Raw genomic sequence first — 21503 nt, forward strand, 5'->3', positions numbered from 1 at the left:
CATACAGGACTTTCTGGAAGGGATGGACCTGCTTGAATCTGGTATGAATACTGACCCAGCCGAGCTCATGAGAGCATGGTGGGCAGAAGCTCTACCTCCATGCCTCATATTTTGTCTCAGGAACTTCAGTCAAGCCCTCCTGTAAACCCACTACCTTAATAAGTATTTAAAGAACCCCATCTTCCTAGACATTTTCTTTAGATAATCGGGGAGGCTCAACCTGAAAGAAGGGAAACTGCTCTTTCTGTACTTTCTTGGAGCAGAAGCATCACCCTCACCTAGACCCTCACTCTGGGTGCTCTATATCCTCTAACCAGTTCAGCATAATCATCTCCTAAACTTTAAAAAAAAAAAAATTGAGGCTGAGCAAACAAACAAATAAAAAAAATCTCAAAAGACCTTTGTGTTTCAGTGTGATAGCCTGAGCCTCTAAATCCTAGGACCGAGGTCAAGAACTGCTAAGGTGTAGGATTACTGATGAGTGAGTAAAATATAATCTCTGTCCCGGAGTACCAAATATCACTGATAGATGATGCACAAAACAATATGCCGAATTTTCCAAAAGATCAAGGAATGTCCGAGCTGTTTAATTATGAGGACAGCTTCTCAAGTGAAGGACTATTTAAGTTCAGCCACAACTGACAGTGACTGCAGCTGCTTTGGTAGAGCAGGCTCTATAGGTTGCATATAACTAAAACATAGAGATATAAAAAGACATTGAATTTTCAGTAACTATTAAGAAGTGCCTTATATGATGTAGCAAGGGGAAAGGGGGTAAATAGCAGAACAACTAATATTGCTGGAGGCCTTACCTTAGTTATCAAATTTCATTTTAGGGTAAGGTATATAATATAGAGAATACATGATAGGTTCTATAATAACTTCTTGTAAATATTCATCAAAGATTTTTTAAAAATTCTTAAAATGCTTGTGTCTAGTATTTCTGTACATAGTAAAGAAAGAATCAAGGAATGAGATACAAAAATCTTGATCATTGCAATTCTCAAGAATTGACCAAAAGTGTAGAATTATATTTTTTAGAGACAAGTATCTCTCTGTCACCCAGGCTGGAGTGCAGTGGCATGATCATAGCTCACTGTAGCCTCAAACTCCTAGGCTTAAGCAATCCTTCTGCCTCAGTCTCCTGAGTAGCTGTGATTATAGGTGCATGCTACCACACTTGGCTAATGTTTTTAAAATTTTTTGTAGAGACAGGGTTTCACTGTATTGCTCAGCCTGATCTTGAACTCCTGGCCTCAAGCAATCCTCCCGCACTGGCCTCCCAAAGTATTATAGGAATGAGCCACACTGTGCCTGGCCTCAAAAAATCATAGAATTAAGTTATGTCTTTTAATGACAAAATATGTACCTCTTTAATGCCAACATTTATCTTGATTAAATAAGTCCATCAGTAGAAAGATCATCTTTTAAAAACTTATTAAAGTTAAAATATGCCTACTGTGTCAATTATGTTTATGTGACCATTTGTATGAACTAATATAACTTAAAGTGTATTTTTATTGGACATTTACAGTCCACATACTGTAGGAGATAGAAGTATAAGATCAAATTTCTACAATTTTAGTAGCTTATGATTGGTCTATGCAGACAATGGGTTCTCCCTGTGGGTCCCACCTCCGCAATGATGCATACCCTGCTTGTCATTCTTCAGGGCATAAGAGTTCTACAAGGGAGGTGCCTGTCTGAAAAGTTTTCATTTCTTCTGTGACTTCTTGTTTTCTTCCACGTGTTCACCTACCACAGTATGTCCCAGTTTCTTTAAATTCACCTCTTCATCTTTCAAGTTCTACTTGGATATATATAAACTCTACTTTGGAGATGTCATATGCACACAAATGCGCACACACACACTCACAAAACCTTTTTGCAGGAAATAAAAAGAGCTGCTATTCTGACAGGGAAAAGGTAATTCTGGCATTTTAAGCTTTTGGATGTTTGATTTGATTAAATATTATATTGAGAAAAGAAGACATATTCTTGGTCTCACTGAACTTCCGAAGTAGCAAGTAGAATATAAGGGAGCCCCAAGCCACAATTTGTTTCCTAATAATACTGTGTCCATCCATGAAGTCTCATCATTGTGAATATATAAAGTCAGGCTTTCACAGAAAAATGGTGAGGATTCTGAGATTTGAAAGAGCTACATAGCCCCTTGGAGAATTCCTAATTAGGTTATTTTTACATTGTGTGGCTGTACAGTGCCCAAGGGTACTGCTGAGTTGCTTTCCAGAACATCATAGTTTTAAAAGTTTGAAAATAACTGATCTAGGACAATAATCCACATCTGATATATGAGATAACAGAAATATGTAAAAAAAGAAATCATTTATTCAAAGTCTAGGGATTTCCATCCCCTTTACTATAATGATACTGGAAAAGCTATTATTATCTCTAAAAGAGAGATATTATTATCTCTAAGATAATAATAACTCCTTATAAGGGTTGTTTTTGTAGAAGAGATAGTATACATAATTACTACAGCATCTGGTTCAAAGTAACCTCTCACAAATAGATAATTATAATTATTTGTAACTGACATTAAAACTCATACTAATTGCTCAAAATAAAAGGTAGCTGGAGATTGATACAGTAGAACATGACAACTTCAACATTTGCTGGAGCAGCAATCTTTACATTTGATGTGGGGAGCAATTTCTACATTCTCTGTGGATTAGGCCTGCATTACAAAGTTGCTAAGGATAGGGGTATAAATATTTTCTTTTTAATGATTCCTCTGACAAGTTTGGTACTTAGTTTCCAAAATAGTAATTTTTTTTGAAGCAGCAGCCCTTGGAGGAAGTCTCATTATTGCCATGTGCTACAAAAGCAAAAAGATAACGGCTTTTATGTTTCTGTTCCCTCAAAGAATGGGTTTTTATTTTCATAATGTGTATTCTTCTTTTAAAATTCTGATGTAATTCATATAATCATTATAAGGTATACAATTTAGTGTTTTTTTATTACATTCACAATGCTGTACAAACATCACTACTATCTAATTCCAAGGGTATTTTCTATCACTCCAAAAACAAATTTTGTTTAAGCAGGCACTACCAAATCCTACCCCATCATTTTCTGGAAACAAATAATTTACTTTCTGTCACCATGGCTTTGACTCTTCAGGACATTTCAAAGGAATGATTTCAGGCAATTTGTGGCCTTTTGTGTGTCTGATTTAACTCACTTATCACAATGCTTTTAAGATTTATCCATGCAGTAACTTGTATAAGTATTTTCTTTTTTGTGGCTGAATAATATTTCATCATATGCATATGCCATATTTTGTTTATCCATTCATCAGTTGATGGGCATTTGTGTTGTTTCCACTTTTTGCCCATTATAAGTAATGCTGCTGCAAACAGCCCGGCAAATTTTATTTTGCAAACACCTGCTTCAATTCTTTTGGTCATATATCTAGAAATGGAATTGCTGAGTCATGTAGTAACTTTGGGTTTAACTCTTGAGTAACTGCCAAACTGTTTTCCACAGTGGCTGCACTATTTTACATTCTTACCAGCAATAAATGAGCTTTCCTATTTTCTGTTTTGTTCTCCCTCAATTATAGCCATCTTAGTGGATGTGAAGTGATATCTTGTTGTAGTTTTTATCTGCATTTTTCTAATGACTAATCACGTTGATCCTCCTGCCTCAGCCTTCCAAGTATCTGGGACTACAGGTGCTGTAAAACAAATTTTCATGTGCTTCCTGGCCATTTGCATATATTATTTGGAAAACTGTCTCATCAAATATTTTGCTAATTTTTATTTAGATTATTTGTCTTTTTACTGTTGAGTTGTAGAGTTTTTCATATATTTTGTATAGTAGACCCTTATTGAATACATAATTTAAAGCATTTTCTCCAATCTCTATGTTGTCTTTTTATTTTTTTGAGAGTTTTCTTTGAAATGCAAAGATTTTCATTTCAAGGAAGTCAAATTTATCTATTTTGTTGTTGTTGTTGCTTGTTCTTTTGGTGTCATATGTTAAAAAATTACAAGAAAATTCAAGATAATGAAGATTTAAAACTACATTTCTCAAAATAATTTTATAGTTTTAGCTTTTATATTTAGGTGTTTGTTTTCTTTCATTGAGTTCATTTTTGTACATGGCTTAAGAATCAAAATTCATCCTTTCTCATATGGATGTGCAGTTATCCTCTATTTATTGAAAAGACTACTGTTTTCCGATAGAATTATCCTGGCTCCCTATGAAAAATCAATTTACATAGAGGTACAGGTTTGTTTCTCCACTTTCAGTTCTGTCCCATTGATTTTTCTGTCTATCCTAGTCTAGTAATATACTGTCTTGATTACTGTGGCGTGGCTGTAAGTTTTAAAACAGAAAGTGTGAATCCTCCAATTTATTTATTTGTTTTTGACATTATTTTTGCTATTTAGGGCCTCTTGAATTTCCCTGTACATTCACTGTGTCCTATATGTTTTGGCATATCATATTTCTGCTGTTATTTATCCTAAGAATATTCTAATTTAGCTTTTGATGTACTTTTGAAAACCTGGTTATTTTGGAGTCTATTACTTAATTTCTTCATATCTGTGAATTTTCCATTTTTTCTTCAGTTATTGATTTCTAATTTATTCCGCTGTAGTCTAAGAACATATTTTATATATGTATTTTTAAATATATTGATACTTGTTTTGTAGCCTAATATATGGCTACCCTAGATAATGTTCCATATTAACTTGAGAAGAATGTGTATTTGCTTTGATAGGTGAAATGTTCTACAGGTATCTGTAGGTCTAGTTAGTTTATAATGATGTTTAATTTTTCTTTTTTTTTTTAACTGACTTATCTAGTTGCTGTATCCATTATCAAAAGTGAGGAATTACTGTATTACTATCTCCAACTATTATTTTCCATTACCTATCTATTTCTTCATTCAATTCTGTTATATTTTGCTTCAGGCATTTGGAAGGCATATGATAGGTATATAAATGTTTATACTTGCTGTATCTTCTTGATGGATTGACCATTTTATCATTATACAATGTCCTTCTTTGTCTTTAGTAACAATTTTTTTTCTTAAAATCTATTTTCTCTTATGTTAATGTAGTCACTCCAGTTCTCTTTTGGTTAATATTTACATGGAATATTTTTTCCATTTTTTTAGCATAACTGACTCGTCTGACAAAGAGTAAATGACTCAGTGTTAGAGATATAGTTACCTTTTTCTGCCTTTTTACCTAAGCCAATAGATTACTTCTCATTAGTAGGAATCCTTTCATAGTATTCTGTATGTTCTTTGACTACAGAATGAACAAAATCAATAATTAAAATGGAATGAATTAAAATCAATAACTGAATTCTGAATTTTAGTGCTCAGTAATATTTGTTGAATAAATGTTACTTAGTGCTTATATTGAAGTGGTCTTCCTCTTATCAGCTGATGCTGAATTCTCAATTGTTTTCCTTTCCCAGAAAGAAAACATTGCTAAATCAATTTCCTCACATTTGATTTGATTCCAAAGTTTCCATTTATACTTTATAATATGAAGCTTCTGTTGTAAAGGATAACTATTGATAGGCAAGTAAATTGATCTCTCTTGATTTCACTTTTCTTACCTGTAATATGAGAGTATTTGATTAGACTACTAAGCAGTCTCAGATTCTTTGTTAATCTCTGCCACAGATTCTATAACTCTGTGACTCATTTTTCTTAGATTTTGTAGAATGAATGTGTCAAGTTTCCTAGAGTAATATGTGGCCCCTTTCAATAGCATTAGCATTCCAGGATCTTGTTAGGAAGCAAATTGTTAGGCCCCATTCCAGACCTACTAAATCAGAAATGCTAGGGGTCAGGCCCTGCAATCTGGCTTTAACAAGCCCTCTTGGGGATTCTTATGTAGCTAAAGTTTAAGAACCACTGTCCTAGAAATTCTCTTAACTTTGTGATAGGAGAGAATTGAATAATTGCTTCTCTTTATGGCATCAGTTTTTCAGTAGCAGACAAAACTTCTAGCCCTTCCTAATTTATCTGAAATAATTGATTTGTAAGCATGTAAATTGGATCAGATATGGAACTTTTGGCTCCATAAATATAATTAAAATATTGAACATCAAAGTTTGAAATCAAATGCTTTATTATAAAAATGTATAAATATACTTAAAGACCTACTGTGTAGAATATATCCTACGCTTATTAGTTAATGTAGAATTTCCTGATCATTTAAATGATTGCATATTATGTTAATTGAAATAAAATCACCTAACCTCCTTGGTTCTCATTGCTTCATCTGTAAAACAAAAGTGATCTCAATGAAGACATCTAGATGTAAAATCCTATGATTCAGGAATTCAACAATTTAATACTAGGGCATTAGACTAGTACTATGTGTAACATATAGCAGAGGATCAGATTACTGTAACATTTTCACCTTGATATTTTAGTAATCCAAACACATAGTCCTTATAAATAAATGTCCCTTAAAGAGTGTGTCTTTATGAAAGTCTATTTAAGGTAACACAAGCAGGTTTAACTTCCACAAAAAAAATTTAATAATAATTTTTGTGACTGCATTGTTTGAGCGTGGCGCTATTCAACCAAGCATACAAATGTCCCTGCTCTTGGTAAGCCTCAGTAGTTAAAAGTACTTCCCAGGAGACTCTATAAATAAAAGGGATCTCTGTTTCCTTATTTCAAAACAACTGACTTAAAAGAGAAGATCTGTTGACGATTTTTTCCTAAGAAACTGTCTACCATGAAGATTCATCTCTTTTTCTTTATTCTGCTCTTTTGGGTCACAGTTTTACCAGGTAACATGCAAATATTTATGAAGTATTTGTACTAATGAACTTGAGAAGACATCAATTATTTCTGGTTAAAAGTAATAACATTGGTGTTCAAACATTATTACACAAAATATAATGTGATATTTTGAATCCAGAGCAGGAAAAAAAAAAAAGATAATAGCGGGAAAAGTGGTGAAATGTGAATAAAGTGTATTTTAGTTAATAGTATTACATCAATATTAATTTTTTTATTTTAATAAACATTACAATATTTATATGAGTTATAACATAAGGGAAAGTTGAACTCTATAATCTGTATAACTCTTCTGTAAATCTAAAATGATTTTGAAACAAAATATTAAAAAAATAAGGTTATTACATTAGTCCATCACTTTCATTCAGTAACAATTATTTAGACTCTATTATTGATGGATGCTATACCTTACTGAGAAAAATGTTATTTACTAATCAACTGCTAAGGGGTAAATGGCCGGTGCTTATTTTTTCTATCTTTTTAACCTATACCCACAGTCTACTTCTCAGTAGTAGAAATTCTTTCCTAGTATTCTGTTCTTGGTACTATAAGCAAATTATATGCCTTTTTGGCCTTTCTTTGAGTATTTCTTGTCACTACATTTTGTCTTTGAGTACTACAGATCACATGAACGTTGAGTATACCTTGTATACAAGCTCTATTTTTGGTGAAATTTTTTTCCCCCAAGGACTATCCCTTCACATCAGGTATGTAATAAGCTTCTCTTCTCCTGAATGAATGTGTAAGTATTAATTGCACAAAAATAGAATAATAAGTCTTGGAGATGTAGAGATTGTTGCTTTTACTCCCTTTTCTCTTACAGAGCCTAAAAGTGAGCTAAAGTCTACCTAGTTTATGATAGTGGCAATGAAATCAGACTTATATTCACTAACTCTCAGGACAATAATTCTTTTCATTATCTGGCTGTTATTTTTTTTCTTTTATGGCCCAACGGAAATCATAGTAGTAGCCTAAGAGACTAAGTTAATTTATTCTCTCATTATGAGTACTAATGAGGCCATGATGACAATCTAAAAATTCACACTTCACAAACTTATAAATTATCTGAAAATTCACACATAATAAACTTATAAATTATCATTTAAAAGTAGCAGGTGGGTAAAATCTGTACCAGGGCCATACATCAATGAAGTAACAAAGTAATGCGGTTAATTTAAATAATAGAATAACTTCCTCTCCCTTCATTTAAAATTTGTTTTAAAAAAGATCTGTGGATTTTTTCCAGCTCTTCACAAGGACAAAAATAAATTGAATACAGATTCATTCATGCAGCTTTCAATATGTAATAAATTTTTCCTTCTTCAAATTTCAACACCAGCTAATATTAATAAATCACTATGCTAAACATTTTTAATATTACTTTTTCCCTGTAACAGCCACATTAGGTGTTCCTACTAATAATTTATTCAACAAATTTAAAATTCATATCACCTGTAGACTTAGAAATTATAAGCCACTTAAGGAATATAGTGACACAAATTATAACATCAATGTTAGTACATTTTAATATATTTTTCTTATATTTTCAGTGTGATCATTGCCCATTTTTATCCCATTTTTATCACACATGGACCAACCTTTAATGAACTCCTACCATTACTGAAAAAAAAAATCTCATAGTAAAAAAAAAATGCCAAAGTACATATTTTCTCCATGAAATTAGAGGAGGTATGATGCAGATGTAGAATTTTTTTAAATAAATTAAAATGGTGTCTTTCACCGAGATATGGCAGTTGAACTAAACTGAACAAAAATAAATATCTTATGTATGACTCTTAGAGTTCCTCAGTTGTTTTTATATCTCATCTTCAGTCTTCTAGATGGTGAAAGTACCTATTCAAAATTGAAGTAGAAACACTCATTCTTTTTCCACTCAGTTATAGATGAAAAGATGTCTAGATGAAAGTTCTTACATTTTCTATGTAGAAAAATTTCCATTCAAGAAATTTAGCTTTCTTTCTCATTTATTAGTGGTCACAAAGGCACAGAAAGCTTAGTAATGGGGAATAACTTTACTGCCCCCCGCTTTTTACTTTATTTCCCGAATTGAAAAATGCATTATGGCTAATAATCACTTTTCTTTAAATTTGACACTTACTTTGAATGTAGGGTGGTATGGTTTTGTGCTGAAAGGGTACCCAAGATTTTTTCCCTGATTCCAATGTCAATGGTAGTCTAAATAATAAAGAAGCAGATGAGTGAAAAATTTTCCCTTACATATTAAATGGGACTTGGTATAATATTTAAAGAAATGTCCTATCATCTTAGAATGTTATAATGCAATATGAGTGATACATATAAAGTGGAGTGAGAGAGAAATGGAGGAAGATATTACTTTCCTGAAATTGATCAGTAGAGATTATACAGAGAAGATAGGATTTGAACAATGTATTTGACAATATTTGTTTGGCTTATCACAGTATCACTAGAACAGTGGTTCTCAGTGATGGGTAACTTTGTGAACAAGGGAATATTAAATGATGTCTGGAGAACTTTTAGGTTATCATAGCTAGTAGGTACTACTGGCATTTAGTGGGTAGCGGACAAGGATGCTGTTAAATATCCTACAATGGTCAGGAAAGCCCCCCAGAGCAAAGAATTTTCCAACCCAAAAGGTCAATATTGTTCAGGGTGAGAACCCCTGTCCTTGAACCCGGCATAGAGCTTGACAACCAGTATATTTAGTAGATACTAATTGAATAAGTGGAAAGAGGCTTGCAAAAATGAATATATAAAGACAAGCAATACAAACACAAGCATGGAGACACATGTAGCATAAAAATGAGGAGAAAGAAGAGAATAATATTTTAGAAAGGTGAAATAAGACAGAGGATGAATGAGAGATGGGGTAAGGTCAGTTCAAGGTGGAATATTAAACAACAGCGTCAATATGACAGAACTCTTGGCTAAGGTGAGTATGATTCAAGTTTTTGTCACTGACAAATCACATATGGGCTTGGTAATGATAACTCCTCAGAAAATGTAGAATAGGTAATGATACTTAGAAGTGAACATTTAAACTGTGCTGACTATATTTTCTTTTATGCTTTTATTTCTTTAAGTTGCTTCAGGCAACATTGCTTCAGTTTTAGTGAGAAGAGAGCAAATATTAATTTAAAAAGTAGGTTTTATATGAGCTATTAATATCAGTGACATAGACACTGTAGCTCTATTTATTCACCAATAGGCTTGAATATTCACCATCACTTATCAGTCATTGGAAATGCAGACAGAATGTCTAAGCAGAAAGGCCTGAACTTTACAGACACTGATTGCAACACCAACCCCTAATTAATGGCAGGAAACAGTGGCAAAATTTATTTGCTTTTATATATGAAAATATTTGAGTTCACCCTCTGGTAAACCACCTGCAAAACTTAGAATTTTCCCACACCTGTTCTCCTTAATCTTACTATATGAGTGGAGTAACTACTTATAGAAAATTTATATATATATATATATATATATATAAAAATTGCAAAATATATGCAAATTTTAGTTGCAGTTTTGCTCTTCTGAACATGCAAAAGACAAATGTCTTCTACGTGCCAGCCTTTCCAATATTGTCAGAATGTTCTTGTGGCCTCAGCTACAAATCCTTCCCTTATTCTGTCATGATTGATGAGAAAAAGAATCAGCAGCAGGAGTTACAAACTTTTTCTAGAAATAAGCAAGATAATAAACATTTTAGGTTTTATGAACCTTATAATGTCAATGATGTAATTTTAATGCAAAATCAGTTGTAGATAATGTGTTAATAAATGTGTGGCTATGTGTTAATAAAATTATTTACAAAGCAGATGGCAGGCTGGATTTAGCCCCTGACCAGTTTGTTGATTCCTAATCAAGAGGATTGACACCTCAATGATTAGGAGAAATTCTTTTTAAGTTACTATTATTTCAGAAACTTAATTGTGAAAGGTAATTTTATAAATTATGTAATGGCCAACAATGGCTATACCTCCTAGTCACTCCCATATTTTTTTTTTATCAATACTGTCCTTAGACATGTACCTGAGTTAAATTTCTTTGGGAAAGTAAATCCCAAAAAATATCCAGGGGAATCGTGGAAGTTCAGAGAAATTGCCTAGCATTGCTTAGCTTGCAATGAGCAGCCCAAATGCAATTAGATGATTGTGGAGACAGAGGCTGACAGAGGATAAATTATGACCAAGTTTTTACCATTGACTTTGGGAACCATCCTTGGGCCACTGTCCAGGCACCTGTAAGGCTGCAAATTCAAACACCTAACTTTGGTCCAAGACACTTTCTGACTTCTAGGATGCACCTTGCACCAAAGAACAGTAAATTCACTTAAAATTTCCATAGTAGGTGAAGATTATCACTCTATAATAGTTTACTTCTTGGACTTTCTCCTTTTAAAACATGGGCGTGTCAAAGCTAGATTGCTAATTTCAGTCATTCTTTCCTTCTTACAGCCAGAAAGAGATATCCTGAGTATGGTAGCTTGGATTTGAGGAGAGAATGCATACAGGGTAATGGTCGATGTAAAAATGAGTGTCACCAAAATGAAGTTAGGATTGCTTACTGCATAAGACCTGGAACTCACTGCTGCTTGCAGCCATAAGGATGACAGAAGAAAAGAGACATATGCTCCAAGAAGAGAGGACCATTGTTACTAAGTCTTCTCACCACGTCCTTCAAGGCCTATGTGTCTCTATAATACACAAATAATTAAATAAAATGTAATAATGAACCATGCAGATGTGGTTCTATTTCACATTCATATCTGGTGCCTTGACATTGCATTTTTCTCTTGATTAATTGGTACCAGAAGTAGCAGAATTTATTTTATGGAAGGTCCTCAAGAACTCCCCAAAGTTCTATGTGTCTCATGGTAGTTGACCTAAGTAATGTTGTGGGAAACACTTCAAAGAATTGAATAAACATATTTCTGAGATGCAAGCTTTCCATAGAAATGTGCTCTACAGATTACCCAATGAAAAAATATAAATCCACTTGACTTAGGAGACTGGATATTGAGAGTGCAGATCTTTCTAGAGAGAGACAGAGCTGAAGTGAGAGAATGACCAGAATGTAGGATTGGTGGAAGAGAGGAAAATTATAATCAGCTTCAGTAACTACTCCCATTTATTATTTAGTAAAGGAAAATATGTATGAAGAAATAGGAATGGGAATAAAAAGGGAAAATTTTTTCAGGAAGGAGAAGAGACTATACATAATGAAAAATTTAGACCAAGGAAGTCAGAAACTATGGCTAAGAGTTTAATTCAGCTCTCCAATCCTGTGAGATGGCCCAGTTGGAGGAAATACACAACAAAAAGAAGGAGCAGTAACCTTCACTTTTCTGCTTCACTCTGCCTCAGTTCCCTTCCCACTGCCTCTGCGGACCCACAGTATGTTTCCCTACAACATTTCAACAATACAGCAGTATCATACAGTTTCCACTAAAAAAAAGGCTAATTTTGTTTCTTCTATGAGTTTAGTAATCCAATTCAGCAATTTGTATTAATTGAAAATTCTCAAGAAACATTATCAATACCACAACATAACAGAAGCCCCACCAATAAAATTAAACAATGTTTTTTGGCAATTAACTAAAGAAAAACGAAATTTATGGAATGTGTACATGTAGATCAGACTTAGACTCAGAAAAAAGATGATAAATCAAAGATCTCCAGTGTCTTGATATTTTTATTATGGCATCTCTGTGAACCCATCCTCTTTTCCAAATGCAGATATGAAATCTAAGTATTTTCATACTAAGCATTATCTATGACAATGACATGCATGGAGAATAATTTTTCCCTATTTAGATAACATTTCTCTCTCTATATATATATATATTTCTATCACAAGGGACTGATGAATTTTTAGTGGTTTATTTTAATAAACATGAGTTCTATTAAGAAGCAATTCTTTACTAAGCACATATTGGAGCCTTAATATATTATTTTTCATAGATTTTAATAGCTTAAAATAGTCTTTGACTATTCAATGTGTTCCTTGGCAATATAAAGTATTTTTACAATATTCATTTATAAAGGGTTTCTCAACCTTGGCACTATTGATATTTTGGTTTATATAATTCCTTATTGTGAAAGCCATCTTCTTCATTGTATGCTTTATAGAATCCCTAGCTTCTACCAACTAGATGGTAATAGCATTCCTTCCCCTAATTGTGATAATCAAAAATATCTACCATATTGCCAAATATCCCCTTTGGGGGAGGGGACAAAAATCACACCTGGCTAAGAACTATTGATTTATAAAGTTAAGCACTCATTCTCACAAAAATTTAAAAACAATAAAAAAGTAACATTTTCAGGTAGCCAATAATATTTTCCTCATCTTATGAGAATAATTATCTATTCAAAATTTTCATATAGTATTATATATTGGCTAGAGATGCTACAATGATGGTCCTAGGAAAAATAATTAAACCTAATTTTTGGATAATGAATATGTTAGCCATGTCAGGAAAGAGATTAGTAAAATTAAATGCCTGAAATAAAAGTTTGATTAGTATTTATCTTACCTAACCAGAGACTGAGCCATCACTACATTAAGACTCATAAAGCAGAATTAAGAGGCCTAAAATACTATCAACATGGGGAAAATAAAACTTGAGCTTGTTAGGGGCCACCAAGAAGTTGAAGATGATGAAAGTTTTTCTAGAAAACTCTTGAAGCATCTCTGCACATAAACTAGGCTGTGGTATACCCTCTATCCTTCAGTGCTTGATAGAGAGAAAACAAATCCACCTAAATTTCTGAGACGGTCTTTCCTGTGTAGTCAAGTGTACATTCAAGCCACCAGCCACTGATCTCAGCTGAAGGGACAAATGTAAAAGACTTGAAGGAGAGTGTGAACCTATGTACATTAACTATGAAATTAATATCCTTCCCTGAAGATACCTTTTAAGTGTTTTCTGTGTGCAATATCAAGACTGAAAACTCTAGAAACCCCTTTGATGAAATTCGATAGCATATTTTCTTAAAGAAATAAAAGTTTTACTAATTATTCTGCCCCCAGAACTTACACGTGTCCAACTTTGTAATTTATTAGCAAAAAGATGACCCCCCCAACAAAAAAAAGCAAATTTCTGGAAATTTTCTTGCTAATATAGTGTAATTTTCATTGTATAAACTGACAAAAGAGCTAGATAATCTTAAACTAGCTAGTTCTAAAAAAAAGCTGAAAGTTTTAGATTTTTCCTTCATTTGGCCCAGAATATAAATTTTCAAAACAGTGTGTATCCCTTCACTTTTAGTTTTCTGTGAGTCTTTGGCAGTGACATTGATGAAATAGATACCACCAAGTGTTTGATATTTTTGCTATTGTTTGGTAGTTCAATACCCATATGAGTCAATTAAAAACATTATATTGAAATGAAATTTATCACCATCAAATTCCAGTGCTGACTAGGAGGACAGAAATTAGAATCTTACTTGATATTATGTATTCAAATTCGATTTGGGATTTATTGTACCTCAAGAACAAGATCTGATTCCAATTAGCATTTTATTTATTCAGGAAATATTTCATAAATATCTTACTTCTTTCCAGGCATAATATCCTGGGCTTCAGATTTAGTATTAAAAAATTACAGCTCCTGTCTTAAGAAACTGACATTGACTGATTACACACTGAGTTTTAAGTAATATCCAATTTGATAGTGTTAAAACATGAATAAGATATGGGATATTCCTTTCAACAGATTAATGTCAATTCATAATATGGATTGGACACTGTTGGACACTGCATTTAACACACCTTTCCTCATATATTTACTCATTCAATAAATATTCATTGAGCACCTATGATGTGTCAAAATGCAATAAGATTGGGAAATATCTATAAACAAAAGAGACAATATTCCGTCTCTATGGAGCTCATAGTCTAGTGGGGGAAGACATATATAAAGAGTAAATATAATAAATAAGCAAATTATGTAGTATGTTAGAAGATGAAAAGTGTTACATAAAAGAAAGCAAAATGGTTCGGTGAAGGGGCCCAAAATGCTGCTGGGCTGTAGTAATTTTAAATACAATTTTTCATGGAGGCCGATTGAGAAGGTAACATTTGAGCAAAAAGTTGAAAGTTAATAAGTGGGCATGGGAGCACACCTGAAGTGTGTGAGGAATGCCTGGGAGGCAAGGGTTGCTAGCAAAGAGTGAGGAGAATCTTAGGAGAGGAGGTCAGAGAGAAAATGTGTTGACAGATTACCCAGAGAGCTTTAGGAGCTAGAATTAGTCTAGGATCAGATAGGATTTGACTTTTATTCTGAGAGGAATCCAAAAGGTTTTAGTCAGAGGAGAGATATGGTTTGAATTTTGTTTTTTTTTTTTTTTAAAAAAAAAGCCTCTCTGAGTGCTTTACTGAGTTAGGAGGCTATTAAAATAATGTGTGTAAAAAATAATGTAGATGGTAAGTTATGGTACCTCGGTCCATAAGAATGAAAACAATGAGGAATGGTAAGATTCTGGGTATGTTAAAGGTAGAGTTAGCTAGATTTCATGAGAGACTGAATTTTGGCTGTCAGAAAAAGAAAGGGTCAAGAATGACTCCAAGATTCATTTCCTGAGCAATTTATAAGATTGAGTTTTGCCATTGACTAAGATAGACTATTAGGTGGAACAAGTTTGAGTTAGACTATTTCAATTTTGGACATGTAAAATTTGACATACCTTATAGATTTGACAAGTCGTTGTGTGAAAAGGACAGTTAGCAAGCCAGAATAAATACAGCCATTTTTTGAGTTGACAAAATGCGTTGGCATCTAACACATGAATTGAGGGATGATCTCTTCATTAGCTCATGGAGACCTTGTCTTCATTAATATGAGGGAGGGACAGAATATACAGACATAGATGGTCAGAGGTGAGTTCATTTGGTGGTCAAAGTTTAGGGAAAGTCTCTTAGGAATGTTCAGTTGAATCACTGAAGAAGGAAACAAGACCATTGGCTAAGAGTGAAGATGAGAAGGATGGTTTGGCATTGTGAGAGAGACAAGCATATGTAACAGAATCTTCAAGGGGAGTGGAAGGGTTAATAGACTGTTAGCATTCTTGACAACTGTCCTGTTTCCTGCATCTACATCTTCTCCTTTGTTGTTGATTTTGTTTCTTCTTATATATTGAGCCATATGACTTTGCCATTTTAATGAGTCAAAAATCATCAAAAATTTCAGCCATTTCATATAGTTTGGTTAGTAAATACAAATATTCTCAAATCTCTTTCATCTTAAAAAATAGCCTCCCTTATCTTGTTTCTTTTTTCCTTCAATCTACTTTCTAATCTGCTTTATTCTATTCTTCACCAAACTTCTTGAAAAGAAGCCTAGACTCATAGTCTCCACTTTATTAACTCTTATACACTCTTCCCTATACAAGAATTAACAGAAAATCTTTTTGCCAATATTAGAAATGTTTTCCTACAAGCAAACCCAAAGGCCTATTTTAATTCTTTATCTTGATGAACTTCCCCTAAACACATATTAGAGTTGACTGATATTTTGACAATTATTCTCTATTTTTGATGGTCTCCTAAACGTGGCTTCCAAAGTTTTGTCCCTGAATCCCTTTTCTTTTTGTTTATATATGCTTTTTTAGATTATTTTGTTAACTCCAATGATTTCTACTATCAAAAGACATTTTCTCAATCTTCTTTCCAAACCACAAAGATATATTTATTACTTCTTATGGAACTTACCTGGATAGTCCCCTACATCTTTAATCTTGATGTAACCAAACTAAACTCTCATTTTTCACAATAGATAAAGTCTTGTTCCATCTCTTTTATTCTCTGTTTCACTATCAACTGTACAATTTTAAAGGCTAAGACACCACTGTCATTATCAATCACGCAGTTTTAAAAGCTTAAACAGGCCGGGCGCTGTGGCTCACGCCTGTAATCCTAGCTCTTGGGAGGCCGAGGCGGGTGGATTGCTCAAGGTCAGGAGTTCAAAACCAGCCTGAGCAAGAGCGAGACCCCGTCTCTACTATAAATAGAAAGAAATTAATTGGCCAACTGATATATATATAAAAAAAATTAGCTGGGCATGGTGGCGCATGCCTGTAGTCCCAGCTACCCGGGAGGCTGAGGCAGAAGGATTGCTTGAGCCCAGGAGTTTGAGGTTGCTGTGAGCTAGGCTGACGCCACGGCACTCACTCTAGCCTGGGCAACAAAGCGAGACTCTGTCTCAAAAAAAAAATAAAATAAAATAAAATAAAATAAAAAAAATAAATAAAAGCTTAAACACTTGGTATTACTGCTACTCTACTTCCGAGGTCCTTTCAGGATAAATCCAAAATTTATCAAATTGGACTGCTTCTCATTGAGAAATATCTGTTAGAATCACTTCATTTTCAAGTCCCATTAACTTAATTCTCTTTTGCATCATTTCCTATTTAGACTGTTTTAATAACCTTCCATACAGATTTTGTGCTATAAAATTTTCTCTATTCTCACCCTCAACGAGAAAAATGGTGCTTAAAATCTCTTCAGTTTATCACTCCATTTATGATAATACTCAACTCCTCAGCTTGGAGGGCCTTTTGCCACCTGTGCCAAGTTTGATATCCTTGTATTTCTGAAGTTCATGTTAAAAAGTCACGTAGTTCTGCATAGATCCCAAATTATTGGAAAACACATTAGCTACGCTTAGGATATTTCTCTTTGCTTGTAAGACTATCTCCAAAATTTCTTTAAAAATGTGCTATTAGATTTCCAACACCCAGTCAACAGTCAACTTCTCAATGAAGCAACAAATCACACACTTGCTTTTGAGTCCAACAAACCTAGCTTTGTATCCTATTCTTTCTCTTATTCCCTCTAACACCTTGTCCAGAGTTCTTAACTTCAGTTGTTCTTGTGGGTGGAATTGGAAGGATTATACCTGTGTCATACATTTATTGGAGGACTAAATCAGACAATCAATATAACTTGCTTGGTAAAGAACCTGAAACACAGTGAACACTTAATAAAACATAGCTGTTAGTAGTGGTTGTGGTAGTAGCAGCAATAGTAGTAATATTAATAGTAAAACAGGCTTTTCAGGAAGAGATTAGAACTCTTTATTTTGTGCTGTGAGGCCATTTTATTTATATCTCAAAATTTCTTTTAAAAGAAAGTTATATTATATTTTTCCACATTTATCTCCTCATCTCTCAATAAATATTAACTTTCTTTTGGAGGTGAAGGGCTTAAATATTTCATTCATGTTTGTCTCTACTTAGCAAAGGACTGAGTACAATATAGCTGCTTACTAAATGTGGATTGTATGAATTGCAAGAGAGGCATTTTCTCCATTTAATAGTAAAAGTGGAGAAAAACAGGTTAATAAAGAAAGGGTTATCTTAACCTGCCACAATTTATAAGCCACTCATACTATTCACACTAAAAGCTTACTTTATGAATTATGGGCTGCATGATATTTCCCTATCTATTATCTCATCTGGTTGCCATATAACCCTCTGATGTATTATCAAACACACTTTGCAGTTAAGAAAAGAAATATAGAGCTTAAGTCAATTGCTCAGTTGACCCCGTAAATAACTGATGGAGAGCTTGTAATAAAGCACAGAGAGTTTTTCATTATATAATATGAATTAGGTTCCTATCTATTCATTTACTAGTCATTTTTTAGTTATTTGACACATTTGTTTAGTATGTTGTTTCAAGGATTTTACTATATGCTGAAATAAATCATATAGGCAGTGAATGAGGCAGTGGGCCTGGTCTACTTTAGCTTTAAGACCAGAGGTTTTGTGCTTAAACTATAGCAAAAATTATAACATTATATATATTTATAGATAGATATTTACATATATAGATAGAATGTAAACACTAGGAACAATGCTATGGTAGTGCATAAAAAATGAATAACAGTGATTCACTTAGGGTCAAATTTTATTGTGAATCCAAAAGGGAAATGACAAAGAAATGATAATTACCTGATTTTGAGGGTCTACTAATTTTTAACACTATAAAAGCAGTTTTCATAAATCTCATTATATCTTTTAAAATTTCACAAAAACCTCAATTTAATGAGGAAACTGAAGTCCAATGGACTAAATCATTTGTTCTATATAACACACCTAATAAATAAAATATTTAGGTTGAAACATAGTACTACCTGATTTTGAAAGATCATGTCCTTTCAAACTTTCTCCTGACCCCATGGCATTGCTCCTGCCTTGATCTCAGCTTGTACCTAGCAAGAGCAAACATCCTCCAAAATCTATCTTCTTCTACTTTCAACTCTGCCTGCCTATTTTGGGGGAGCATAATTAAAGAGGTGAAGTCACCTTCACAAAAGTTATTTGCTAGGAGCTGGGCAGATGAATGCCAGACATTTCTCCTGGGAGGAGGAAGAATCCCCTTTAGAGCATGGGAAAACTAACGTTGAAACATTGAATCAGCTGTAGGGAGCCAATAAGTTTAAAAAAAAAAATTCCATTTATTATGCAAAAACATTGGTAACTAGGTATGTGAACTCCTTCCACTTTTAACAAATTTCCACTCAGTAGCCAATAAGTTTTAACCCTTAGTTTCCTGAGAAGTTTGTCCCAATGTATGTGCATGCAAGATCTTGTTGCTGTCCACAGTACAGCTCCACCATATTTATGGTACCTCACTCTTGCCAAGACTCCTGGAAAACTTTCTGGAATATATTCCCCTGATCGAGGCCCCAAACTAGCATTTGCATTTCTCTCTTTTCATGAAAAACGATTATCATGGGTCTCGTTTCTCCAGTGATGTACAAAATGCGTGGAAATATATGTGAATGGAAGAGATGCTACGTGTCCTTCTTCCACTTATTCATTTTTGTTTTTCTGTGATATACTTCACCTAGTTTCAGTCATCTCACATAAATACTCATGTACCCATGCATGACATTTGCATAGTATTTCACAGTTTAAAAATTGCTTTTACACATTTTACATATTCAATTTTCATAACAACACTGAGGTGTTATTCTCTTTCATAATTTACACATGACAAAGCTTTGATTCTATGATGATACATTACTTGCAAATAAATAATAACCAACAGAATCCATTTTGCAATGCATGCCTTTTGTTTCCATATGATTCTATAGATTTCTTCATGATCCAAAACATTCTTGTTCTTTCAAATAATGATAAATTAAAACATTAGTGCATTTTTAATTTACTAATGATTACTATGAATCTATACTTCTTTTTTTCCCCCTGATTTTAATATTTCTGAAAGATCATCATAGATTTGGTGGGTTGACAAAATACAATGGCTCCGAAATGTTGATCAGCTTAAAAAGTAGCTATCCTAGCAACAGTTAAAAAAATTGAAATGCGATCATGCATCACTCTCTTTCCGACTTTCAATTATATCAAAGACGACTCTGAAAGGACTTTAGATTTCACCAAAATTCATCAGTCTCCTATTTTCATGAATTAGCTTACCATTTCCTATAAAGGTAAATAAATTCACCTTTCAAACCCAACAGTCTCCTCCACTTTAACTTTTTTTTCTTTCTACCAACTTCATTAAAGATGAGAAAGCTAGTACATTAGAAGTCTTCTCTAGTTTCTCTCCAGTTTTTAACCTAATACCTGGAGATTACCAGATACTCAAATAAATACCTGCCACATTTAATTAAAATGAAACAACTTTCTAAATTTCAATTGGATTTTTTTCAGACAATTAGGTTCTGTGTGTAGACATTGTCAAAGTTATATCTAAATTCTAGTCAATTCATTCTCCAAATTTTAATGAAATTATTTTTATTTTTCCTGATACACATACATACAAAATTTAATATTCAAAATATATTTGTGATAATTATGTTTATTATATTATGTCATGCAGATAGATGTAATGACTGACCAATGATAAATAAGTATAATGATAAAATTGGAAAATAAAAATGTCTAATTCCAAAGTCTCTTTACATTTTAGAGGCATTATTGAAGTTCAACTGAAATATTAAGAATAATAAAATGCCAGAGTAACCAAATTATTTGCCTCCATTTCCTGTAGTTTAATGTATGAATACAAAGCTGTGATTTTAGAATCACAGAACATCTTTCTTTTTATTGTCTTAGATGATTCACAACAAACTAGAAGACTAATGTGAGGTTCCTCCTTTTTCCTAGATATGTAGTGCACAATAAAACTGTGTTTCTGTATGTATATCTAAATTACTTTAGTTTTTAGCTTTCTCAGTAAATGGCTCTATTGTTAAGTAGTTGCATGACCACTATGTTCCAATTATTGGACTACAAGGGGTAAGAGAAAGAATCAGAACTAATTATAACTATCATATAGGTGTTTAAATTTTTTAACTGCAAGAAAAAAATAACATAATAAATGTTTAAGAAAAATTCATATAATTACAGACTAAATTATATTATGGCATTTATTCATTAAGTGTTACTATAGACTGGTGAAAGAGGCAGATCCATTTGTTTTAGTATAAGGAAAGAAAGTTTCAATTAAGAATAAGATATGGAATGGAGAACAAAGCATTGGACAAGTGATATTGTGAAAAGTCAGTAAGATTAGGTTTAAACATGGAAAAAACTTGAAAATGAAAACTGCAATTTTTTTAGAGAACTACACACATTATCTTAGTGAAAACATTGTAGCGTAAATCTAATATTAATAAGTTAAGAAAACTAAAGGTAGGATTTTAAGAGCCCCTAGGAGCCGG

At 33.0% G+C, this 21503-nt stretch overlaps 1 protein-coding gene across 1 annotated transcript; it reads left to right on the forward strand.

Moving 5' to 3' along the window:
• The first annotated feature begins 6677 nt into the window (after positions 1–6677).
• LOC105869177 (beta-defensin 110) lies at positions 6678–11547 on the forward strand. Its single transcript, XM_012760839.2, has 2 exons — positions 6678–6792; positions 11263–11547. The coding sequence occupies exons 1-2, from the start codon at positions 6738–6740 to the stop codon at positions 11409–11411; spliced, it is 204 nt and encodes a 67-aa protein (XP_012616293.1). The 5' UTR covers positions 6678–6737; the 3' UTR covers positions 11412–11547.
• The last annotated feature ends 9956 nt before the right edge of the window (positions 11548–21503 follow it).

The sequence above is a fragment of the Microcebus murinus genome, chromosome 5 (genome assembly GCF_040939455.1).
Source record: "Microcebus murinus isolate Inina chromosome 5, M.murinus_Inina_mat1.0, whole genome shotgun sequence".
NCBI classification, from domain to species: Eukaryota; Metazoa; Chordata; class Mammalia; order Primates; family Cheirogaleidae; genus Microcebus; species Microcebus murinus.